Source organism: Clinocottus analis, unplaced genomic scaffold (genome assembly GCF_023055335.1).
Source record: "Clinocottus analis isolate CAN_PGR_092001 unplaced genomic scaffold, fCliAna1.0.p SCAF_1, whole genome shotgun sequence".
Lineage (NCBI taxonomy): Eukaryota > Metazoa > Chordata > Actinopteri > Perciformes > Cottidae > Clinocottus > Clinocottus analis.
The window spans coordinates 22,527,261-22,553,581 of NW_027175820.1; the positions used below are offsets into that span (position 1 = coordinate 22,527,261).

The 26,321-nt window shown below is 47.0% G+C and overlaps 1 protein-coding gene across 10 annotated transcripts in view; it reads left to right on the forward strand.

Annotated features, from left to right (window-relative positions):
• The window catches only part of neo1a (neogenin 1a), a 148,541-nt gene that overhangs the window by 79,556 nt on the left and 42,664 nt on the right, over positions 1–26,321 (forward strand). For all 10 annotated transcript variants that reach the window (XM_068571464.1, XM_068571485.1, XM_068571471.1 and 7 more), the window contains exons 5-7: positions 10,694–10,830; positions 22,563–22,717; positions 22,797–22,917. In XM_068571464.1, the coding sequence (XP_068427565.1) occupies positions 10,694–10,830; positions 22,563–22,717; positions 22,797–22,917 (413 nt within the window). The remainder of the gene's footprint in view (positions 1–10,693; positions 10,831–22,562; positions 22,718–22,796; positions 22,918–26,321) is intronic.

A 26,321-nucleotide genomic window follows, 5' to 3' on the forward strand; every position in this document is an offset into this window, starting at 1 on the left:
CCGAAGCTGTAGACACGAGATGAAAGTTTATAAAGATGTGTCAAAGCCACCGATTGAAGGCAGGGTGACTCACTGACGGCGGGGATTATCACATTCAGCTTCTGCCGGCGGTGCTTCAACTTGGTCGTGTCTCTTTCTGCCTCTCGCTCACTGCCTCTCTCTCTCGCTCACTGCCACTCTCTCTCTCGCTCACTGCCTCTCTCTCTCTCTCTCTCTCTCTCTGCGTTCACAACAGCAGAGAAGCAGTTTTACTCCGAGTCACAGGAAAATGTAGCCGATCCAAAAGAAAGTGCAACATAAATTGTGGTGTTTTTTTAAAGTTTTTTTTCCCCGACAATACCGGTTCTCAGATGTCTAATTCTCCGCTGTAATTCTTCACTCGTCGTTCGGCAGGCTGACTGACTCCTCAGAAGTACTTGAGAATACTTTTTAAAGGCACAGTGGAATCCTTCAAATGTCCTTTTTTTTCAAAAAAAAAAAAAAAAGTGCCGCAGAAAGGATTTCTGTCTTAAGTCTTTGAAGAGTCTCATTAGTAGTTTTTTTGTTCACAACCTGCCAGAAGACAGACATCGCGCTTTTCTTCTGTATCACCTGTCCATATTGCCATGTAGGACTTGAAGGCGGCTCCCAAACTCTTTGATCTCTCGCGATGACAGAGCGAAGGAACCTGGAACGGAAATTTACAACAGGTGGTTTTCTGACTCTCAGTTGTGGAGAATTTGACATCTCTCTGTAGAGCGACTGTATACTTTCTCCTCACAGGCCCCAAGAACGCCGCGATCACGCTCCCGCGATGCGCTCGTCTCTTGAAAGACGGTCACCTTGTCGGATTAGCCGATCGTCACGCTCGTGACGCCTCGCTGTGACTTGGCAGAGACATCTTAGACTGCCTGTTGGACCCTGACCAATCATAGCAAGCAGCCTTCACATACTTGTACGTGTGTGTGTGTGTGTGTGTGTGTGTGTGTGTGTGTGTTTGGAAAGGAAAACGCTGGCAGGGCTGCTCATCTCCACCGGACACCACGTGACGACGGGCGCTTGTGAATGGGAGCATATTTTTATGAATGAAAGTGAACCGTTGAGCGTCACTCAACCGCGGAGGACTTTTTTTTTTTTTTTGTCATCCTGACAGACTGATGTCGTGTGGTCTGATCCCAGTATTTAATTCATAAGTAATCCAAGATCCAATGATTTTAAAATGACAGAATTGAATATGGTTTTATAGAGCAGCGGTCCTCAACCCTTTTTTGCGCTAAAGACGATATTTTCACGGACCGGCCTTAAAGTGTTTAAAGATAGAACTCACCATTACGCCGAATTAGTGGGAGCCCTGAGCCGGTCCCATCTCGGTGTGATGGGAGAAAACATCACCCGACGTGTGTTTATGTCTCGTTGACTCTGCATTAGGCCTTTATGTCCGGTCTACTGCTAGATTTAAACCTAGCTTCACAAAGACAGGATGTTGAAAACGGAGGCAGGGTTTCCAGAGCTTGTTTCGTGATCTCAAGGACGCTCTGCCTTGATTTTAATCCAGAACACCGAGTTGAAACAGACCTTTAAGTTTCATTTTTGGGGTAACTATCACGTAACGTGTCAAGAGGTTACGCGCAGACGGATGTATCCGGTCTTTTTTCAAAATAAAACTTTTTTCTTTTCTGACCGTTATTTCTCCGCGGCCCGGTAACAAGGGACTCAACAAGGGTGGTTGGGGAACACTGCTATAGAGTGAGTAGAGTCCTCTTAACAGACCCTTTTTACCGCCAACAGCATCAATGTGTCTGCGGTTGTTGGTAATTTCTCACCATTACTCCAAAATTGCGTGGATATATCTGGCCACTGGATTTTTGGCTCGTCGCCAGCGTCTTCTACACACTAACTATGCGTAGCTCGACAAGCTGCTGCACTTTACCGTACTCCTGTTACCAAATTGCACCTATAAACTGTGAAGTTGGCTATATCTGTTTTTTAATGCGCGCATATAATTTCTCCCCGGACACGCAGGAGATGCTACAGACTCTCCACTCGGCTCTCTTGTGTGAAATTATTCATCTCAAGTGTATACATATACATATATATATCCACGATCTTGAATGAACGATGGCTATTGCCGTCTCAATTACTCTGCATTCTGCTGTAACGCGGCGTTTGTGTATTCACCAGATCCCAGCCTCGAATTCGTTTAGGCTCTGAGCAAAGTCTCTCCGATTCGAGCTGGAGCGGCGCCGTGACCGGATACGTCACTCCTGCTGCTGCTCGGTCCGCGTGTTGAGAGAAAAAAAACACGCCGTGATCTCGGGCAAAAATGCGCCGCGCGTCGTTCGACAAGCGGGACACAGCCAAGCGGGTTTCATCACACACACAGCGGTCCTGATGACACTCATGAAAAGGGCAGTCATCTTTTGTTCTTGGGAGTATCACTCTATCACCTAATAGAATTCTCCAGCAGTCAATAAAACGGATGAATTATGCATATCCGCCAGCAACAGGGGATTGACAGAGCATGTAAATCAACCCCCCCCCCCCCACCACACCCATCCGACGCCTCCAAGCCATCCGTCTCCTCTCCTCCTTGTCTTCTCGCCTTCATTTAAATATGATTGTGTATATTGCATTAACTTGTGTAGAGAGAGAGCGAGGGAAGCATGGTGAGGGGAATTTGTTTGCAATTGAACTATTATTGGACTGCAGTGTAACCCTCCTTCTCATATATCTCGCATACAAACACACACACACACACACACACTACGTTATTCACTTGCTTGCGGTTTTCTGGGTGAGAGAAGAAGAAAAAGGAATACAACGGCTCATACAAACGCATGTAGGCACACGTCCATGTGAAGTCTTGCAAAGGAAATGGAAATTGGCTTCATCCCCTTTTGTTCATGCCTCGATGTATGACAATGTTTCACAATAAGAGCTAAAACAATGTGAGTGTTGGGGGTTTAAACTTCAAATCCTGCTAGTTTTACAAACCTAAAACTTCATTTTAATACCGATCGTAATTATAAACTCCTTTTGTGGCTCCTCCTTATCACATCTTGCTTTTTAAAAAATATTCTCACCGTAATATACAATGAAACCGCTAATTCACGACGGACATTTTGAAGTAGGTCTTCAAGATGCATTGTCTTGATGTGGAATTCAAACCACCGGTGCGTTTACAACGGCTTGAAGGGTTTTGAAAGCAGCAATCCTGCAGATGCCATCGTCCATAATTGTCTGTATTTTTGGAGTGAGGTCACAAAGTGACACTCAGAACTGCGGCGGCAGGATTTACAGCTAAGATGCTAGTTTGTTTTTTTCCCTCAATAATGAGAACACTATTTTTAAACATGATCATTGATTTCAGTGCCAAAAACATTTTACAGCACTTTCACAATTACACAAACAGAGCATTGCTTTCATTCCCGTTGCGTGCAACAGTCCTATTGTACAAATCTTTGCATCAAAATGACACTGAAGTGCTCTTTTAATATAATATGTGTTAGTTAGCAGGAATGTAGCAACCAAACAAGGACTAAAGTCAGCTTCCATAAGGTTCAAGGTTTTTTTATTTTGCCATTTGTGCACAGACCAACAGTCCAGACACATTGGAATATTTTTTTCGCAGGGCTCTGAGTCACTTTTTAAAAATAGAAACACACTATAACAGGAAGGAGAATATAAACTATGGAGAAAAATGCATACATATGAAAACACCATACATACGGTATAATGTGCAAAGGGTGGTGGTATGTACGAGAAAGGTGCATTTGTATATTTTTAAGTAGTAATATACATTATATTGTGGTACTGCTCTGGACTGCAGCCGCAGCATTAAGGGAAGGTTTTCACGGTCTGAAGCTGTAGGGGGCGCACACGTGACAAACAGCGTGACACTCCCTCAGAAGTAAAGCCAGAACATCCTGATCGCAGGCTGGCAGGTTAGTTATTCATGTACAAGCTCAGTCTGCTATGAGCCGAGCAGTCGATCGGGGTCATTTGATGGCGACGAGCCCAAAACACTGCCGGTGCTTAATGGTCGATTAATTGCAGCACTGTACTCACAACTTTAACCTGCTTTTATTCCCTTTTTTTTTAAAAGAGCAGTTACATTATTAACTGCTGCTGCCATTGATCTTTTTAATTCCCCCATCCTCGGTTTGGACCCCCCCCCCCCCCCGCTGGACGCACTGCACCGCTCCGCTCGACGCAGTAAACAGCTCGGTGCAGTGCAACCGAACCTCTCAGCCTGCCAGAGATGCAACCCGTCAGCGTTAATGGCCTCTGAGCTTCGCTTGCTTTCTCTCCTCGGGAGTGACTATTAGCGAGGTTAATGGCAAATGTCCGCCTCGTGCTGAACCCGCTCCCCTCTCCGCAACAGCGGCAGTACTTAGTGGCGTTTCAGATGTCACCGGGAAGCTCGCGCCGCCGATGAATACAACGGCTGAGCACAAAGACTTCTGCCCCCGAAGGTGGAATATTGGAAGATTATAGTTTCTTTTCATCTAAATGTCAGAATGCGCGAGTATGGAAGAACTCATCTGCCACTTTATCAGGTACACCTTTTTAAAATAGAGCCGTTCCATATTCTTTGTACCGGACTGAATTATATCTGAAATGTGTTTCTGATATTTTACCCCCCATTAAACCTCAGAAACCTTTTAGTATTTGCAGTCCAGTACTTCAACCTCGATAATAAACATTTCGTCAAGTTAATGCATCTCAAAAGTGAGAATTATTATCGCTTCAAAGGTGGAATGGACGTCTGAGCGTTTGCATTGGATTGCGTCATATTTTACAGGTGAGCCTTATGAAGTCTGCATTCAAAGTAGCGTTCAAGAAAGCGTTGAGATCCATATGCGTATTAATAGCAGCGCTCCTGCTGCACATGTTCCTCTCGTTGAGGTCGGCATGGTAAAGTACCAGAGGTGTGCTTTCTTTCAGGGGGGAAAACGCATACATATTCATGCGGTTTGACCTTTCATTTACACAAAAACGGAGGTTTTATCACAGAAAACGATCATTTCTAAAAAGTGGAGCTCTATAAAAACTGTGTTTTCATGTGCACGAGGTCGAACAGAGTTTTAGGTCCTCAAACGTCACCGTATCCTGTGTCGTGATTCCCAATCTACATTATCGAGGGCTTTATTTGCCTTCTAATCCAAGGAGACTCGACGCAGAAGCTCCACTTCGCCGTCGCTCCAAACAAATGAAAACTCGCGCCGTGTTTCACTATTGAAAGGAAGAGGAAGTCCATCGCGTTATTCGTAGTTGTCGACTTTTGAGGATTGCGATTGGTCGGCATGGCTTCACCCTTCTCGTTCTACTGGTTGAGAAAACGATCTTGTGCGTACGACGTTATTTTTGAAAACGGAGGGGCAGAAATATTCGTCTCTGTGAATACCCGGCTATGTGTAAATGTGGCCTCAGATGCACCGGAGGCCCATATGTTCAGAACGGCCACTCCTCCAGCGCCGGTGAGATGATAGATGGCAGCAGCAGAGTGGCTTTAAGGTAATGGAGTGGTTCTGCCGGGATGTGGGGCCGAGAAAACAAGACAAGCAACACGGTTTTCTGGCAGTGAAGCACAGGAAGCCTCTTTTTTTTAAGACTGTCTCTCAGTCTCCAGCACAACTCTCTCTCCCACACACACACAGACACACACACTCTGGCTCTCTTCAAAGCTTGTTTCCTGTCATAGCATCTATTGTTTGTCTCTGCATTCTTGTCATAATGTTGTGTTGACTGTCCTGTAGGAATTGGGGATAAGAGGATTACATTGTCTAGTGGTTGAATCTACAATTAGTTGCATTTTTTGTTTTGTTTTTTTTGTTAATCGGCTCCAAGAAAATCTGCTTACGCACGTGTACGGTGGCTCCAGAAGATGAAAAGTGTGCGGCATCATCATTTCCAATAGACCTGACATTAATGGTCTTTATCCACAGTCCTGGTCCTGCGCGTTGTCTTTCACAGCATCAAACAACTCACCTGCAGGCTCTTCCTCAGACATTATGTGGAAATATGTCCTATTAAAGCGCTTTATAATCCGATGGAGTGCTGGAAGGCTGACGTGAAGCCGCGTGAACGGGGGTCGACGCGGCTTCAAGCGCCTCCGCCGGCCCGCCGGAGCCCCCTCGAAGCGTCTCATGAGAGTTATGGGCTGCGGGCGTCGATGTAATATGCACAAATCAAACGATTGGTTTACTCTAGGCGGGGGGAGGGGAGGAAGGGGAGGGAGACAAAAACAAGTAAAGTCAGGTACGCGAGAGCCGTTTTAGTCTCGAGGGCATCGGTGCTTTCCATTACGAGCCACCAGAAAACAAAACCGTTTTCATGGCTGAGTCACTTGAGAAGCCTCCGCCTCTGCTGCTGGCACCAGGTTTTATTCTCACCTTAATTCCAAAAAAAATTCAATCATGTATTACCTTTCGACTGTCTGATTTATCCCCCGCCCCCCCTCCTCCCTCTCCTCCCGTACTCTGAAGCTCATATTCGAAACAGTTACAGGTAAACAACACAGTGTTGTGTTTTGGAAGCGGCGAGGAGGAAATGAACCGGTCCAATCAGCTGTCGGCCCTCGTTGGCTGGGAAATGAAATCCCGCTGCCTCCTCTTTGCACCTTGAGCTTGACTCAACTTCATGGAGGCTGTTTTGATTATGTTTTTGTGTGGTTTTCAAAGGTAAATGTGTGTACAATGTGGGTGGAGGGGACCTCGAGCGCGAGGAGGAAAAGCGGAGAGAGCAAAAGTAATGTAATAAAGATGTACTGAGGGAGAAATAGACGAGGAAAGACGGCAAACTGAAAAAAAAAAATAGAAATTGCCACTCTCACTATAAATAAATAATGTAGTTTTTCGTTTTTTCTGTGACACCTGCCTCCCTTCCTGCGCTGCAGATGGCGCGACCCAACCCCCCCTCCCCTCCCCGTCCCAGCACCACACTGCTTCTTCTGTGACGGCGTTCGCCGCTGCCCGTTCTTCTTCACTGATCTGCCGCTTCCCCCTCGCCCGAGGCCACCGACCTCGCCGCCGCTCTGCGTTCCGGACGGCCGAGTCGCCGCTCACGCGCACCAAAACGTGCGCCCTGTAAACGTGTAGGCCCTCTGGAAAGTCTCCGCCGGCTGCCCGCCGCCACCTCCGGAAGGAAGTGCAGCAGTACGGGCGACACGATTGTGTCGGAGACCTCGTTCATGTTGACAGGACATTGTCAACACCTTCTGTTTTTTGGTTCTTCCGGTGCAGTTGACACACGAGAGGAGGATGCTGTGGAAATTTCACCGCACAGCATTGTGATAAGTTGTAGCTGCTGGAAGAGGAATTAATGAAAAAAACAAAACAAAACAAGGCCAATTAGCGTCGGCGCGCCTCGTCTGCCCGACGCCTTCAACCCCCGTAATCCTCGCGATGCGTTCGCGGCGCGCGCGCGCATCCGCTGTTTCGCAACAAGGCCGACGTGACGGTGGCATCGGCGAGATAATTCAGCAGCTCTGTGTCGGTGAATACAGATAACGCGGTTTTAATTAGGGCCTCACTTAGCGCCGCGTCTCACCGAGGACCTGCAGACGTCCTTCGCATCCTTCCAGCGGACGCCTCTTCCTGTATTTCAAACCTCCGCGAACGCTCCCCTGGCAGCGGTCCTCCTCCGTCCATTCAGCCCGAGCCAATCCGACTTTGTCTCCCTCCCTCATGGTCTCCGAGGAAGAAACAGAAGGAAAAAAAGTAACACACTCTTTGTTCCACGGAGCACTTTAGCCGCTCGCGGTGAGATTGACTCGGCTCTGAACAGGAATGAGAAAGTGCCCGGTGGTTTTGATGTGCGCTGTGTTCCTTCCTTTCAAGTACAATGCGTGCAGCCCTAAAGGCCGAGAGTGTGAATAGTTTGTCTCGGCGAAGCTATAACTACAGGTGCGGGCGGACAACTCGGTGGAGGGGGGGGGGGGCGTCTTTCAGGGACGTTTCTCATTCAGCGGTGGATTTGACATGCAGAGCCTCTCAGCAGAACCTGCCATTCTCTCTGATGGCGTGAATGCACAGGACGGCGTCCGGCGTTCCCCGCGGCTCCGAGCAATGTTCTGCCGTCTCAGGGCCGAGAGAGAGAGAGAGAGAGAGAGAGAGAGCAGCTGCTGACTTATAGTGCTTATTTTCAACACTCGGGGCATTCTCTGTCAGACTTACTGCTGAGCTTTCTCCCTCCCCCCCGCCTTTTTCTTTATTATACAATCTAATGAAACGGGGCCGGCTTGCTTGTTCGATCGTTCAACGTGATCTGAGATTGACCTCCTGTTGTACTTTAGCCCTGCTCATTGTCTGCAGGTCAAACGGGTCTCACAGATTTGACATGAATGGCTGAACGCTGGTTGACAGGAAAGGTTTTCTGTAGTTTCTAGAGAGCGCGTGCTCCGGCTCGAGTGCAGGAGAAATTAGTGATAACTTCCTCATGATCCGCTACTCCAACGTTACTGTCCGGTGCGAGTTCTTGCATTACAGCTGGAGAAGGTTGTACATGTTTTATTGTTTGTTATATTTGTTGAAATTCGACAGAGATGGGCAATATTTCTGTTACTTGCATTTGAACTACGTATTTCAGTTACTGAAGTATTTTGAATTTTAAACCTGAATGCTCTGCAATAAACAAGTATTTCCTCTAGTTTAAATACAAAATACTTGAATTGTATGTTGTTACGTTTTCTGACGCCAGTATTTTTTATTTTATTGTCATACATTTACTTGAGGGGTCTTTTGTATTTTATATCAAAATACAGTTTGATGTGTTTTTGCCCGTCTCTGGCCGCACACACAGCTCAGCGTCACCGGAGCCGACCGCAAGCTGCTGGAGATACAGAGCGGAGTGCTATCAACAGCCGTGTTCAGTGTTCACGTTCAGGATAATACTTTTGGAGGGAGGCCTGCCGTCAGTGTTGTCGACTGGGCGACTTTCTCGTCACATGCGTTGACTTCTGGAGCTACTTTCAACGGAAAAGAGTTGTCGAGGATGTGAGGGGCAGAGTGATCGTTCCAATGGGAGGACAGTTTCAAACCTGGATGGTGTGTAAACACCGACATTAACCTTCCGTCGCACAGTGCGGGTTAGTTTGTGGTTTCAAAGTGGGGGGGACGTTTCCTCTGTCAGCTTCCAGAAACTCTCAAAAGTCTGTAATCAAATTGAAATCTTCAACACAACACTTCGCAACCCCGAGCGTCTCATTTGTCAGTGCCGACAGTCTCACCTGACATAGGAAAGGCGCGAGTCCGCCATTACGCTTCTTCACGTGGCGGTGGCTTCACGCTGAAGTTAACCGTCTGTGTCATCCCCACAATTCAAGCAGAACACAGCGATGTGATGCTGGTGACAGCAGGTCGAGTGCCACTCCAACGCTCCACTCCAGCACAGACAGACGGGCAGATGGTCTCGAAGGCCGGCGCTGCCAAAACCCCGAGAACCAGTCGGGGAGGGGAGGAGCGGAGCGGGTGTGGAAGCCCGAGCGAGTCAGCAGTTTGTTTAAAACTAAATTAACCCGCGGCGCCGAGTTGTTTTCCTCCATGCACTCTTTACCTCGGCATGTATCCTGCGCCTAACCCATAATGCACTGGTCTTGCTTTCCTCAGTAGCATCTCACTCGGCGATGCCCCCCCCCCCCTCGTCCCTTTGAATCTTTATCTTCCCCAGCCGACCCGCTGCTGCCGCCGCGTCTCTCCCTGCATCTCGGTTTCTTTCTTTCTGAATGCAGAGGTCCCAGTGAGCTATTGATTTGTGTTTCCTTCGCTCTCCTCCTCCTCCTCCTCCTCCTCCTCCTCCTCCTCCCATGCTCCAGTGGTTGTTGATTCAAGCCAGGGCTTCGCCACAGACAGCTTCCCCCTGGGCCTGTTGGGGGAAAATCAAAGTTAGGACTGTTTTAAAATGGAGGCTACACAAATAGACGTGTGGTTATATTTATGGATTAGGCGTGACTAGAAATTAGAAGGATAAATATTTACTGCAAAGCGTGGCTCTGATCCTCGTCTCCTGCCGCCCATGTGTCGCAGTTAATCTTTTCTACATGAAAAGAGGCATTTTCATAATGATTTAACCGAGGGGACGAACGGGAGGGAGCAGTATTTTTCTGAGTGAGCCTGCACCAGAGAAGGAAAATCCTCCAAAACGTTGCGTTCTTGCAGGCAGCAGCGCGTCTCCTTGATGTCGGATCGCTGTGTCGTTGTTGTTCTGCGGACGCGCGTCACCCAAGTTAATGAACAGCTGATGAAAGACAACGGAAACATTTGTTAAGGCGATGCGACGGTGACGCTGTAGCCCCAGCTGTAGCTTCAACGTGACTTAATTCAGTACATGCTTTATTTGTTGAGCTCACAAGTCCCCCAAATTCTCCAGGTGCCCATGAATCCTGATTAAGACACATTGGAAATGGCCTTTTTCACCCCAGAGCTTTTATTTTTATTCTGAGAGGTGGTAAACAGTGACAGATGTGAAGGATGTATGCTTCATGGAAGTGGCCTGTAATGACTGTGTGTGTGTGTGTGTGTGTGTGTGTGTGTGTATATATATATATATATATATATATATATATATATATATATATATATATAAAAAAGATGGTGAGGTCTCCTGCGTATGACGCACGCAGCCCTTGAAGGTCATTGATACTGTTTGATAAGCAACAACAGGACTAATTTTCTCCCTTTCTTCTACCCACAACTTTGCCTCCCTCCGTCTCCAGCGAGGGCCGCGTGGAGCTGCTGGGTGGAGGCAGCGTCCAGATCTCCAATCTCACGGAGGAGGACGCCGGCATCTACACCTGCATGGCGGACACCGCCAACGCCACCGTCGAGGCCCAGGCACAGCTCTCCATACAAGGTACGCTCAAACGACCCACGCTGTACGCTGTCCTGTCCGAGGACACCGAGGAACAGAAGCACAGATTGAAAACATTTTTTTGAGGGGTATAAATCTGACTGTACGGCCTGAAATTAAAGCAGAGACTAAGAAAGGAGCAGTGTGAAGCGATGCGTTGGTAACTTCGGAGAGTGAAGGGCGATGCACACGCTTGCAACTACATCGACGGACTCGTGTTGGTTCATGGTTCCCGTGCCTTTTGCATGCGCCAGGACTATGAAGGTAGATTTGTGTCTTTTTTTTTTACCCGAGCAAATTTCTTGTTTGTAAGTAAATTATCTCCAAATTTTCTTGTTCGGAAGTAAATTATCTCTAAATCTTCGCTCTCAATTCCAAAACTTGCTCCAAAAAAAAAAAAAAAAAAAAAATCAACTAATAACTTTTTGGATCAAGAGCGCAGGTTTTTTGAGAGGATTTATTTTTTTGAGCAAATTTTTTTTTTGCAAGCACTTTTTTTTTTTTTTTTTTTTTTTAGAGCATTTTTTTTTGAGAGCTTTTTTTGTTGCAAATTTTAGTTTTGAGAGCATTTAAAAAAAAAATTTAGACACAATTTTTTGAATTGAGAGCAAAGATTTGTAGATAATTTACTCCCAAACAAGACATTTGCTCGGGTAAAAAAGACACAAATCTACCTTCATACAGAACAGTAGGCGGCGCAACAACCGTTTGGATTCGACCTGCACACCGTCGTTCACCGGCATCTCCCTCCAGGAATTCACCGCCATCTGCGTGTCCTTATACTCCGTCAGACGGGTTATATAAATGCTCATATTTGCAGGACCTCTTCAGCCAAACGTTCTTCAACAGGATCCATTGTTCGTGTTTCTGCTGCGACTTTTAAAAATGGCGGTATCATGCTACGAAACCCGAAATGCGAGACTCAGAAAGGACGTGGTGAGCAGACCAATCACAGTCTTGCGGGCTGCGAACGGCTCCCGTAGCTTTGTCGGATAGTCAGAAAGATGGCCGACGGGACGACGCAAGAGGCCCTTGAGGGTCTTGCGTGCTTGCGTCTCTGCGTAAAACCCGAGTACAAAGCAGCCTCGAGCTGAAAACGGTCTCATTCCTTCTGATCGTGTTTGGGAATGAGCTCATTAAACGTCTTTGAGGAGGCACATCGCAGACCTGCAGCAAAAAGCCCCCCCCCCCCCGACACCAGAGTCAGAAATGAAATAAACACGGTTTGTGTTACCTGCATGCAAGCAGGGAACCGGGCCCCATCGAGATGCACGGCACGCCAATGAAAAATGATATGTTTTGGTAGATATAGAGACGGCGTTGACAGTGAGTGATGTATTCGGCATAAAGTAGGGATATGTAGCATATGGAGTGTGTGCGTGTGTGTACCTGTTTATGTCTGCGCTTTCGCATAACTCGTCTTCTCACGGGAACAACACAAAGATTTGAGCCGCGCGTATTGCTGGCAGGTGAAAGACAAGAACTCGAATTAGAAGAGACTTTTTTAGATACCAGACAACGCGGTGAGAGGACGCACATGCAGCTCACGTCTGCAGCAGAAGCGCCGCACTTCCCAAATCCATTGCTCCAGACGGATCACAAATATTAAGTAAATAATCAGCTGCTATTTGAGGTGTTTTGTTGTGTTACAGGACACGTATTCCTGTTTCTATCCTGAAACGTTTCCCCCCCGTGAAACAACAAATTATTGTCAGACACCAGACTGCTGATTCTCTGCTTTTTATCACCAACAATTCAGACTTGATGAGCAATTAAAAGAATTGTAGACATATTCATTTTCAGACATATCTTTTTTATCCGCTTTAATTATCACACTTCCACACGCAACAGCTGCTCTTTCCCGAGCGAGTGCCGACGAATCTGCGCCTTTTCAAAGTCTTTTACTTTGAAAGTCGCAGCCTAATTTGTGCGAGACCCGGTCCAAAAATAACTACATGTGTCGGTGCTTGTGCCGTGGTGTGTTTCTCCTAATTATTTCGGACACTACATCCAGCCGGGCCTCATGTGGTGACGATGGGAGAGCCAGGTGGAGATTTAACAAGGTTTATGTCCCCGCGCTCGCCTCCACCAACACTGCAAATTAACAAATGAGAGTGGCGTTGTTGAGAAGATGAATTACAACCGCAGCTATGGTTTATATTCAGGTGATATATTTTCAAAGGACCCAAAAAATACACTACCGTTTAAAAGTTTGGGGTCACCCAGACAAATTTTCAGTTTCTTCGCAATTTCTCTCATGGAACATCTTTTATTTCTACGAACAAGAACAGACTGATGAGTTTCACATGAAAGTTATCTCTTTCTGGCCATTTTGAGAGTATAATGAACACACAAATGTGATGCTCTAGAGACTCAGCTGGCTCAAAGGAAGACCAGTTTTATAGCTTCTCTCACCAGCAGAACTGTTTTCAGCCACCTAGAATAGTCATTTACCACATAAACGATGTATAGAGGGTGTTTCTGATTCATTTAATGTGATCTTCATTAAAAAAAAGTGCTTTTCTTTGAAAAATTAGGACATTTCTAAGTGACGCCAAACTGTCGCAAATTATAACTGCCGTATTGAGCCAGCCAATCACAGAGGAGGAGGGGGCGGGACAACCGTCACATCTAACATGTGGGCTACAAGTACAAACTTCAATCCAACTGAAACTACATTCTGCGTTATCTTAACAATAAAGATTATATAGGACTAAAATCAGGATGGATTAAACAATAATGCTTCACTGTTGAGGCAATTGTTATCAAAAATTACATTAATTATTACATCATTAATCAAAAATCACATCTCTTAACTAACAATGCAAAAAATAATGTACAGCTATATCAAAGTATTTGTCAGAAATTAGAAAATGCTGCGAAACGACCCACCAATTCACATAAAACCATCCCAACACCCTTTTTTAGACACACCCACAGTAATTATGTCGTAATTACTGTTGTCGGACTTTGTGTTTTTGGGGGGGAAAAAGCACACGAGCTCACGTCATGAGAGCGTGTTTGTTTTTCCCAGGTGAAGCGAGGCAACAGGATTTTGTGTGAAGTGACTTAAGACCGAAGGGGGGGAAACACCTCGAGGCTCATCCCCTCTGCTCCACTGCATTTCACACGCGGCCACATCCTGCGATGACTCCATCCTCTTTTCTTCCCCAAATCCCTTCATCCCTTCATCAGCCCGCCACCACACTTTCATCATTTCCTGTCGCTCACAGTCGACAGTCGGGCGACGGTAATGGAAAATCGGATCAGCTCGCCGGTGGACTTCTGACTTCACTCGATTTCTTTATTTATTTTAAAAGTCTGTCCACCGACACCGTCTCTCACCCCCCTCCAACGAGCCCCCGCCAGCCTTCGCCACCAATGTGACAAGATTGTCGAGGATTGATTGACCGGCGCTCATATTGTCGAGCGGCATCCGTCACCGTAACGCTGCGAAGAAGCCGCTTGATTAAATCCCACGCTGGAGACTCGCCGGCCTAATTGCATTTGCTTCATCCAAATTCATGAAGAAAGCAGATTGTGACATTGATTTGCTCCCTTGACAACAGAAGTGACACTTGAAAGGTCAATTGAATCCCCCCCCCCACCTAAGAAGTGGTCACGCAAAAAAAGACCCTCATACAAATCAGTGTGTGTGGTATGAATCCATACCAACATCAACACAACTTTCCCTCCGATCGACTGCCTCTTAAAAACACCTCGGGGCCTCTTTGGCCGCAGTAACGAGGAGAAATTGTGTGTTCACGGTTAGTGGCTTGTCACAAACACTGAGCAGTGTGTGTGTGCGTAGGGGGGTGGGGGGGGGGGGGGGATGCTCAGAGTCAGCCGGGGATGTGATGCGGTAAAACATTGTTAGGTTCCCCGCCCGGAGATAGCTCGGGGGTTTCGCGATGCAGCTGGTGCTCATCTGTGGAAGGGGAGAGATGCATGGCGGCTGCAGCAGGTGTACACACACACACACGCACACACACACACATGCACAGACACATCCATGCATACATAATGAGGCCACACAAGGTCAAATATGCACTCCGTCTGTACACCTGGAAGCATTCACGACACGCGCGCCGTCTCACCGTTATTCAAACATGGAGTCTGCCTCGGCGCCGCTTCAGTCAACTTAAATCTCCTCGTTTGCTCCCCACCTAGTTTCTACTTTTCTGATCTTTTAATCAACAAGCTTCGGTAACTTGTGCCGCGTATATGTATATATAAATAAAAAATAAATGGGAAAACAAGCTGACTGGCTGCTCTATAAACTCGACCGTAGATCAAAGATGTGAGGTGCTCGTCGAAAAGGAGGGAAAAAAAAAACTGTATAAACAAGATAAAATAAGATCGAGTATCAACGAGGGATAATTATGAAGCCTTCATTGCTAAACCATAAAAGGACGGCGGACATGTTTTGACCACTAACGATCTTTATTGAACCGATGGATTCACACGTGATGACGCGTTCTCAGTGCTACACACGTTTCTCTTGAAAGAATCAGATTAGTATCCGTTGTAATCGTCTCTCGATGCGTCGTGCGAGAGGGAAACGGTTTCCCTGAATTCACCGAGGCATTTTGCGCCTCGGTGAATGTCGGTTTCAAAGTCCCTGGGCAGCGAAGCGTGCTGATCAGGACCGTGCAGCACTTGTTATGGCAGGGGATGGTCTCTGGGTCTTTCTTTAAGCAGGCGCACAACAGAAGATGCTCGAGTGACCGCACTCTACGATGAAAACGGTGAAACGTTCGGCTGCAGAGCCCACGCGGACTAAACGAGGGGAACAAAACGCCTCCTTGCGACGTGGAACGATGTACAAACAGGACGAGAGATAATGTCGGTGGCTGTCAAAATAAGCAATATGTATTCCAGAGCAATGAGCGCCATATCGTTTTTTTGTTGTTGTATTCAATATAATCAAAGTGCCAGTGAGATAGAGAGGATTACAGCCTCTAAATGTGCAGACACAAACACAAACCCGCCATTGTCGTGAAGCTAAACCCCAGAAGAACTCTAGACTTGAAGAATGTCAGACTCCAAACAAAGTTTAACTCCGTCTTTGTCATATCACATCTAGGATTTGAATGATTTCTGTGTGTGTGTGTGTGTGTGTGTGTGACTCTGCTGTGACGCCTCACCCTCTATTAGAGCTGGCAGGAGGATAAATGAGGCCAGAGGAGGCTGCAGCTTTTGATTATGGTCCTGCGTGACAGGGGCACCACCCAGACCTGGTGTGTGCATGTGTGTGTGTGTGTTTGCCGGACTGAAATAGCCTCTCCACAAACATGTGTGTTTCTCTTTTTTTATGGGGCTCCCAGTCAGTGGCCCTCATCTATCAAGGCCTCATGCTTTCATGTCATCGACTTAATTGTTCTTTCCACGTGCGGCGCTGACATGCAGGAAGTCCCTCCCTCTGCCCTCCCCTCTCCTCTCGTAAAAGTTTCATGTCTATTCCTATATGGGCTGAGGATTTCAAACCACAGACAGGAGGAGTGTTTTCTCCTTGTTATGGAAATGGCCCAAAATAGACGGAAGCATGAAACAAAAACAACAAAAAAAAAAGCAGATGTGCTGAATTTCAGCTCGCAGTATCAACTTCTTCTTTAACTCCTTTTGTAGCAAGAGAAAAGTCACACATTGATCTTATACATCACGTCTAGATGCCATAGGCCGCTCGCATCGTTCCACCGGTGGAAGGAAAAAAGAAACGCGGGACTGTAACGTAACAAAAGAGAGAGAGAGAGAGAGAGAGAGAGAGAGAGAGAGAGAGCGTGCGGGGCGTCTAATAACATATCAGTTAGAAAATGTGTTTTTCAGATCTGTGCTCAAAGCCTGTTTCCCAGCTCGTGACAGGAATAGTGGAGGAATTAGAGATCCGATAAAGATCTGGTGGATACTTTTGGTCTGCGCGCCATCTTCCTGCCCCTCCCCTGCAGAGCACTGACATCCTGGCCGGAATATAAAGAAATGTTTCCATCGCGCTAATAAAAGAAGCTAATCTGATAGGAAGCAACACCCAGAGGTTCACACACACACACACACACACACACACACACACCTTTTCCCCTCTTCCTAGAGGGCGTTATCTCAACCAGCCCCCCCGCTGCTTGAGATAACGCTGAGTAGAGGTGTTTCTGTCTGATTCCTCGCCCTCCTTTGTGTCTGCACTCGTCTGCTGTTTATTTCACTTACGGCCACATGAAAGTACTTGTGTTTTTACTGCGAGTCTGAGGCTTTAAATCAGATCTCAAAGGTCTCTGCGTTTCCAAAACCTGCCTGTTCGGATAGATTTTGTGGTCAAAGGAGTGGCTGTAAAACCATGGCTAAACATATTTCACTTTCCATTACTTCACAATAAAAGTCTCCCCGTGCTCATCGCTGCTTACGCTTCCTCCCTGCAGTGTGAGTAGACTTTGTTTTATGGACGATTAGCCGCGCGGCAAAGCTGAAAACACGCTTTTTTCCCCGAAAAATGCTTCAGAATAAAAGTCCCAATTTAAGAGCTTTTATTTTGAAGTGGAAGTCCATCAGCAGTAACGTCACAGAAGCTTTGCTCCAGCCCAGTTTTTCCTCCTCTCTTCCCTTTGCTCTCGTGTGTGTGTGTGTGTGTGTGTGTGTGTGTGTGCGTGTGCGTGTGCGTGTGTGCGTCTGATCGGATGCCAATGCGAGCGTTACCCGATCCCGGCGCACACAGACTTGACAGTTAATGCACCCTGGCATGATCGGATGACTGAAGTGGAATTGAAAAGACAAGTGTAACCACAGCTAAAGTGCTTTGTTCTGCCAGAGCCGCCGGGTTCGTCTGTCCCGCGTTGCTTCATCTGCTGTCGGAAGAAGAAAAAAAACAACCCGGTCCAGCTCGGCCGGTGGACAGCAGCTCGCGACGGCATCAACCAGCCGGTCGGTCCGACTGCAGAACTGAGTCATTGATTCACTCATCGCTGGCATTGGTGTGAATCTTTAGGGAAATGTTACATACATCTTTGCTATCAACTTGTAGTTCTTGAAGTCAAAAATACAAATAACTATTTGACTTTTTAAAAGCTGAAGTATCTAAATCCTTTACTGTTTATCTGTATTCAAGACGATGAAACGTGCTTCTTCTAGAGCTCTGCTGAAGTTAAACCTCTACTTAAAATCTAAAACAGGAGCATGTTGTCTTTTATAAACAAGCCTTTTTTTTTAATAAGGAAGAACATTGCCACGACAATAGTTAAGTTCACATGAAACATGGCTTGCAGGGATTGATGCACCAGATTGCACGTCCTCTTCTATTAAAGTCAATCACACAGATTGCGATACGAATGAATGTTTTTTCAGTCCACTTCCGATGGACGGTTGGGTTGTAATTAGTTTTAAAGCGCTAGTCGACTGAGGATTGCTCTGAAGGAAAGGCATTGTGCAGACAGGAAGCCCCGCACACTTCTCTCCATGCCGTAACCAAACCATCCAGCGAGCTTTGTTTCAGCATTTCATGGACGATCTCGGGCCTCTGCTTCCACTCAATCCCTGTAATTTGAGAACCATCAAGAGTGAGTCGGCAAAAAAAACATCCAGAGCGTGAGCTCTCTCTCTCTCTCTCTCTCTCTCTCTCTCTCTCTCTCTCTCTCTCTCTCTCTCTCTCTCTCTCTCTCTCTCTCTGTGACTCTGCTCTCCTCAATATAACTTTGAAAGCAAATGCCGAGCATCTCGCGCGCCTCACTGCCGAAGCCGTTTTGTTTTGGCCCGGGATTAAGATTAAGGCTGTTATCTTTGGAAGAGCAGGACGGGTAATTAGCGCAGTCCGAGTTCCACTGGCCCTCGCAGCGTAAACCCCGACTGCCCGAGCGCCATTGTTTGGCTTTATGAAGCTGACTGGACACCGGCCAAGAGAAGAGGAAACGTCTTTTGCATCCTTCAGCTTCAGCGTTCTTCCTTTCAGGCCTCAGCGGATGACCGCCGTGGTCGAGAGTAGATGTTGGAGAGTCCATTTCTTAAGCGTTCGACTCGTGACGAACCAAAAGTACTCCAGCTGATACAGCTGCTTTTTGACTTTGCTATTTCCCCCCCTTTTTTTATTTTGTATTATGTCTCTTTTCAGCGTATCCTGGCTACTAGTGGAGCTTTAAGGAAAGTGATCTACCCACAATCCCTTTAGGAATCCTACCGGGTTTTGTTTTAACAAGCTCACAGTGAGACACACTCGCGTGACCTTTCTGTGGTCTTCTTTTAGTAGTTCACTGGAGTCAGAGCAAGTCTGCTTTAAAGCTTCTTTCACTAAGCTACAGGGGAGAGACACAACACCAGCCCCAAAGAACTGAGAGGGGGTTTTTTCGGCTGCTCTCTCCCTCTTTTATATTTGTCTTGCTGTCTTCTTTTCTTTCTTGCTTTCTTTTCTCTGTTTTTCTCTGTCTATGTTGGATTTCCCTTTCATTGGAGGGGTGAACGTGTCGGTCTGTTTGGACACATTCCAGCTTGTGGAGTTGAGCCTCTGTGCGTCTGCAGAAAAAAAAACATGGAGACGGCAAATTCATGTGACGTCATTCAATATCAGTCCCGGATTTGGATTCATCACTTCATTTCTCACCGTCTCCGTTTGTTACTGGATCCGGGGAACCGTCGAGTCGAGCTGGTGAAGAGATAACATGAAGCATCGCGGAGTGTGATAGGCCGAGGCGGCTGTCAATCAAGCGAAACGCACTGTGCACATCGTTCTCGTGTCTTCGCCCCCAACAAATTCACATAAATAATCATTTTTAAAGACTATTTTGTTGACTCCTGAATCCCTTTTTCTTTACCACTATCTCAGGGCATCGCTCGCCGCCCTCTGCGGTCGGCGTGTTCCTCTCCTCATCCTCAAAACAGCAAAAAATGCAGGCGCCTGCTGATCCAAACACTGCTTCACTGCACTGCCTATACAGTCAAAACCATCATTATCATGTTTTACTTAAAACAAAGTGTTGGTCAACTCAAACGGCGCTGAGGTCACTGTGAAAAACATCCAACAGCTGTCGGTAGCTCTTCTTCTGCGGCTGCTTTTAGAAATGGCTCTTTTAACTTATGCATGTTTCATGCTGGAAACATCCAATTAAGGAAAGTCATCAGACATGTTTCACTGAGAGTTACACACACCAAACACACACACACACACACACACAGCACCCTCTGTTGAGTCCTGAAAGCTTCCTCCACCCCGCCACCCGAGCAACGCCGCTATCCTCATTGCTCAGTCCAACGGGTTCAGAATGTCTGAACTGCTTTTAGATAAATGGTGCATGTCTGCTCAGACGGGGAGGGAGGAGGAGGAGGAGGAGGGGGGGATGAAGGGGAGGGAGGGTGAAGATGGAGAGATAAACAGGGAGTCAGAGGAAGATTAAGAGTCGGGTGGAAGAAATGAGAGTTAGTGGTGAAACGGGGAGAGAGAGGGATAAAGAGAGCCAAAGGGTACCAGTCACCAGCAAACCTCACCAGGAGGCTCTGCACACTATCTCTCACACACACACACACACACACACACACACACACACACACACACACACACACACACACACACACACACACACACATATCATATATACATATTGTATAGGCATTGCACTGGGATGCACCCCCCCCCCATATGAATATCATGAACGTGCACAGATTGAGACAGCATGAACGTACAGAAACATATGTTTGCATGCATAAGCAGGCCACTTACACACACACACACACACACACACACTAACACATTTGTATTACAAACCGCAAAACACACAATACAAATCGACTCCGGCACATTTAGCCGGCAGGGATGGAAATAAACACAATTATGTGCAGCATATAGCGCCAGTTATGATGGGAGGGAACCAGTATGCACACACACGTTTGATATGATTCATATTCACACACAACTCAGACTCACACACATGCAGTGCTGCACAGCTACTAGAGGAAAATATCCAGGAGACACCACACTGGGAAACGCATTATTACACAGTTCAGACATCCTGCTGCAGGGAACACACACACACACACACACACACACACACACACACAGAGCCGGGTGATGGCTGTCTTGGCGATCATTCAGCGATCCAGTCCACAAGCATCACCGTCCTCGTTTCTGTCTCAGCCGTCGGTGTTCGCCGCAGCGGCTCTCAGACGTGGAGGTGCTCATTAAGCGGAGGCGAGGGACGGCTCCGGTGTTCGGTGGCTCTTCCCAGCCGCTTCGTGTCGGGCTCGTTCTGCTGCATTGTGGGAGTGGAAGACTGGCGTTTGGTGGTCTCAGGAGGGAAAGCATGTTCTAGTCCAGGGGGCTTTTGTTTGAAACGCTTTACGCTTTTTGTTTATTTCTGATATTTTGAACCCTGGTTTACTTCTCCACTGTTTCATCTGGAACATTTTAAGATTTGTATTTTCTACTCAGCGCATTTCCTCGGTCGTTTTGACAATCTGAGTGACGTGCATGAATTTGTAGCCACCATTAAGAATTTGAGTCACTAATAATAATATAGCTAGCAAGCAACTTAAAGCGAGCCGGAAACAGTGGGTCAGTAGCCACTGTGAGCGCTGTGCTGGCCATTTTAATACTAAACAGAAGGGGAAAGTGCATGGAAGGTTGGGAAAATACAAACATGTCACAGTGCCCACTGTGTCCAGCAGCTGCACTGCTTCTTGGTGAATTGAGACTATTATTGGTGGAGAACTGTGTGTACTGCACAGGGTATTGTATCTGGAGCAGTTGGACTTCAAGTAACTATAATATATCGACTCAATTCTCAATCTGCTGGGAACGACGCGTCTCAGCGGAATGAACGCTAATCTGTTCGCGAGCAATTTTACGTTGCGGTAAATTAGCAGCTACATCAAGCATATGGGGAGGGAGGGAGGGACTTGACCTCACAACCCACAGCTCTGCTGAATAAAGCCGGAAAAAGAGCCCTATGCACCCACTGCTGCTAATATCCAATCAGCCCGATGCAAAATGCCACAAAATAGATGCTAATAACTAGCTATCACAGAGCCCGGGGGCCCGGTGGCGAGGCGCCGCGCACTAACAATACAGTAATTTAAACTGTGGTCAGCGAGGTTACCGCTTATCAGAGAATGTACAGAGGCAGCAAAGTCGTACACACACACACACACACACACACGTCTCTCCTCACACATGCAGTCCAATTATAGCGAGAGGCCGAGGCCTGGGCCGGGCGCTGCGCTCCCTGTGACCTTGTTCTGGGACAGATTGATGAGGCGCTGTATCGCCCCAGCAGATCAAATAACTCCTTTCTGGCTCTCATTAAAGGGACTCGGGGAGATCTGCAAGCGCTCAGCTCGGCTCGTGTGGCGCGCTAACACGCTGGTACCAACGTAGCTGTTTTTTTTTTTTTTGGGGATAAGTAAGAACAGAGGGTATTGAACCTTTTTTTAATATGAAATCCGCTGTGTGGAGGTTACAGACGCGTAGTTGGTTAAGTTGTTGTTGGTTAGATGCCGTTTGTTGTTCTTTCCAGCCTCCATGATCTGGACATTTGGCAGTTGAAGTGGAGGCATTGGCATCATTTGGACTTGTTCACTTCCTGGCACATGCGGTTTGATGTGCCTGGTTAGTTTTGACAGATTTGTTACTCCAAATGTTCCTCCGGTCGTCTCTCATTCGCTGCTTTGCTTCAGCTCTTCAGTCAAATCCACAGAACATCCTCCATCAATGTTTTGTTTTATGTTTTTACTTGTCTGACTCCCCCTTCTGTCCCGTCTGGTTTCCACAGTCCCTCCCCAGTTTGTGAAGCGGCCGGACAACGTTTACGCCTACGAGTCCATGGACATCGTCTTTGAGTGCGAGGTGTCGGGGTCGCCGGCGCCCACCGTCAAATGGGTCAAGAACGGAGACGCCGTCATCCCCAGCGACTACTTCAAAATAATCGTAAGTCAGTTGACGTCATTGTTGTTAATTAGGAGTTAGAGACCGATGGAAACATTAAGCGCTCGTCTTTGTTTTGTAGAAGGAGCACAACCTGCAGGTTCTGGGTCTGGTCAAGTCGGACGAGGGTTTCTATCAGTGCCTCGCGGAGAACGGCGCAGGCAACATCCAGTCCAGCGCCCAGCTCATCATCTTAGAACACGGTACGCCTCTTACCAGACGTCAAAAAACACAACATTGATAAGACATAATTAATGCCAGGAGGGACCTAAAAATGAATCATGTCTGATCGGTAGGACGACGACTAACAAATTTGTTGATTTACTAATTTGATTAATCATCAAGTCCTCCTCAAGCTGCTAGCGTAACAGCTGTGAGTACTAACGATATCAGGCGTCAGTGTTTGTGTTTATTATGATCATGTTGGGGGCGGGGCTTTACAGGGAGGCCTAAAAAGACGGACAGTCAGTGTGGCCACATTTCTTCCTAGAATGTCGCGACTTTTGAAGCCAGCGCTGCTTTAATGAGAACAAAATGGGGTCTTCTGTTGGATCATTTTAAAAGCCAGCAGACTTGCTGGTGTCTCCAGTGTTCCTGACCCCAGCTCTGATTGGATAGAACATATTATTTCCGGTGTTTTTTATTTATTTGATGTCATAAAATGGACATTGTGGATTCAGCCATTTGTCCAGAACAAAGGGGAAATTTAACTAACAAAGATATCTTTAATCAGATATTGGTAAAGTTTGTTTTGAAGAAAGAAAACGATTATTTGTAGCACGAGATATTACAAAACTCCATAAAGTTATATTTACAAAATGACAAAATGGAAAGAAATCAAACTGAAGGTGTTTGTTCAAATGTCTACTCCAGAGACGAGAGGATTCTGTTATTTCCTGTAATTCATCACAGGAGCCTTACAAGGCGGTAACAGGACGAGTCTTCTGCCGTCCGTACAGTTTGCCTTATTTATAAACACCTGGATGGATGCCGGAGGCTGTGCACATCTGTGGGAGGTGTGAGAGTGAGTAGTGAACGGTGAAATGAACCTACTGGGACCTTGTTAAACCGGAGGTGACTCTCAGGGAGAAGACGTATATATCTGGGGCAAGCGATGCTCGGCTTGCTCTCGGTCCGTTCCACATCTAGAGATGCAGAAATGTTGTGAGGAGCGCTGCTTCACACAACGCGCGTGTGACGCGCAGCGTGCTCAGACTTGTTGTACCTGTATAGCCGCGGCACAGCCTCGGTTGTCGTATAAGCACAGTTTTCCCTTCAAAGCCAAAGGAGAGGATTGAATGCTAACTCACCGGAGTGGAGCTGCGGCAGAACAACAAAAGCAGGCGCCAAACAACTCGAGGGCACCGAAACAACTTAAGTGGCCCACGGAAGAAAAAAAAATATGTGGGAAATGATTTGAGCGCCCTCGTTCTTGAGGTAATTTACTCTCATTACATCCAATCGTTGGAGAAAATGTAACACGACTTCAATTTGAGATCATTTGCTCAGCCGTAATGACCGCAGTGTAACCCACGGGGCGAGTCCAAAGAGAACAGCAAGAAATTTAAGATAACTGAGACACGATTTCACTGAAATGCATAATCTAAATGAAACAAGGTGGAAAATGGAGGAAGCGTGAAACGGCGAGAGGAAGAAATCAGTGTTTTAGTTTTTTTTTCTCTACTTGTACAGCAGTGATTTTCATCCAGCGTGCCGTGAGAGATCGTCGTGTGTGTGTGGTGGGAAAATGTCCAATTTCACTTGATGATAATTCTCGACAAATAATTTTCCATTGTTGAATTGTCTGAGCCTGCAAAATAGTGGCTGGCCAGGTTATTAAATACTCTTTCATGCCAGTAGGTAGCGCAATAATTACACACAATGTATGCTGTATTATGCTACAATGTGACATTTTAACTTTTTGGGGATTTATTTGTTGTAAAAAATGTGCCGCCGCTCCAAAAAGGTTGAAAAACACTGTTCTACTGTACATTACCGTCGACTCAGACTCTCTCCATTTTGGTGAGGAAGACGAAATGTAATCGAGCGTGACACCCCCCCCTTACACACACCCCACACACACCCACACACACCCCAAGCAGGTGGCTAATGGATTAGCGTAGCAGTGTCCAACTGGTTCCCCCCCCCAGCTGTGTCACCCCTTGTGATTGGATGACAGTAAGTCAGAAATAATGATGACCTGCAGCTCATTGTGTATTTGTATTCGACACCATTGATAAGGGTTTGGCCGCTTTACATGGCCCCAAGTCTTTCTGTTCCTTTCTTCTTTGTTGTGGTTTGAGTTGAAGATAAATGGGATGAATTACTGCGGCAGCTGCCCTTGAACGCGGGTCCACCCTGAGCGGGAAGAGAGGGGGGGGGGGGGGTTACTCCACGAATATCACACGGAGTGTGTGTGTATACCTCTGTCCTCGTCGCTTAATCCAAACACGCTTACCGCCAGAATGTTTGCCAGCTTCCTGTTTATTCATCAGTTTTTATCATCCAGTCGTCACTCCGGTCTCGGAGAGCGGATCCGGAGAACAACTGAAGTCGCAGTGATGCCGTTTGTTCTCCCTGTAAATTATTGACGTCCTGTGCTTGTACACAGACGCAGCCACTGCAGCGCGCTCTCAGCTTCGCCGCGTCAAAGTCATTTCCCATCGCAGAGGTGCGGCGCCGAGCTGCTTTGGCGAATCAATGAGAGAGTGTTTGAAACCATCTTATTTCCTTCAGCTATTAGGCGTCAGCGTGCACGGCTCTGTGAATGAGTTCACGTGGAGTTGCATTTCTCACATACAGTACACTCTAAGTACACATTAGGCTCCGGCCGCTTAGCTTAGCACTAAAACTTGAATCGAGGGGAAACCACTTAGGTCACAAAATCCTGAAACTAACAGTTTGAACAAGGTATATAATGTGTATTCCACCTCCGAGGGGCTGGAAGCCGGATTTTGCACCGTTTACTGTCTTTATGCTAAGCTAAGCTAACCTACTATTGGCGACGGCTTCATATTTCATGCACCACGTCGCCCCTCTCTGTTGTACTCTTCTCTTTTTCCTCCTGGACACATCCGATCCTACAGCCATCTGCCACCTTTCTCTCCACTTCCTCTTCCTCTCTCTCTCTCTCTCTCTCTCTCTCTCTCTCTCTCTCTCTCTCTCTCTCTCTCTCTCTCCTCGTCTTTCACAGCCACCTGCTCTCTGTGATAATCCAACACACTGGGCTTTGTGGTAATTGTGCTGGCTGGAATATTATCCCTGTGTGGCTGCCCCGCTCACAGCTGGACATCTTTGTCCGCGTCCCGGCGCACTCGGACACGGACGCCCCTCCCGCTCTTCGCTGTGTGTTTCGCCACACTCAGGTATCCCCCTGCTCGCACCTGCCGGGCTGCGAGTCGCCCTGAAACGGGGCCAGAGAAACACCTCGCCCGTCTGTCGGCCGCCTGGCTGTCGGGGGAGATAAGCCGGAGACTTGCCACGGGGATGAAGTTGTCTTCACCCAACAGGGAAATCAATGGGGGTGAACTGCATCTAAACACCCAGCGGCCGCAAGTTGGCTAATATTCATTAGCCGTCCTAATCTTGGCATCTCGACGCTGCCAGC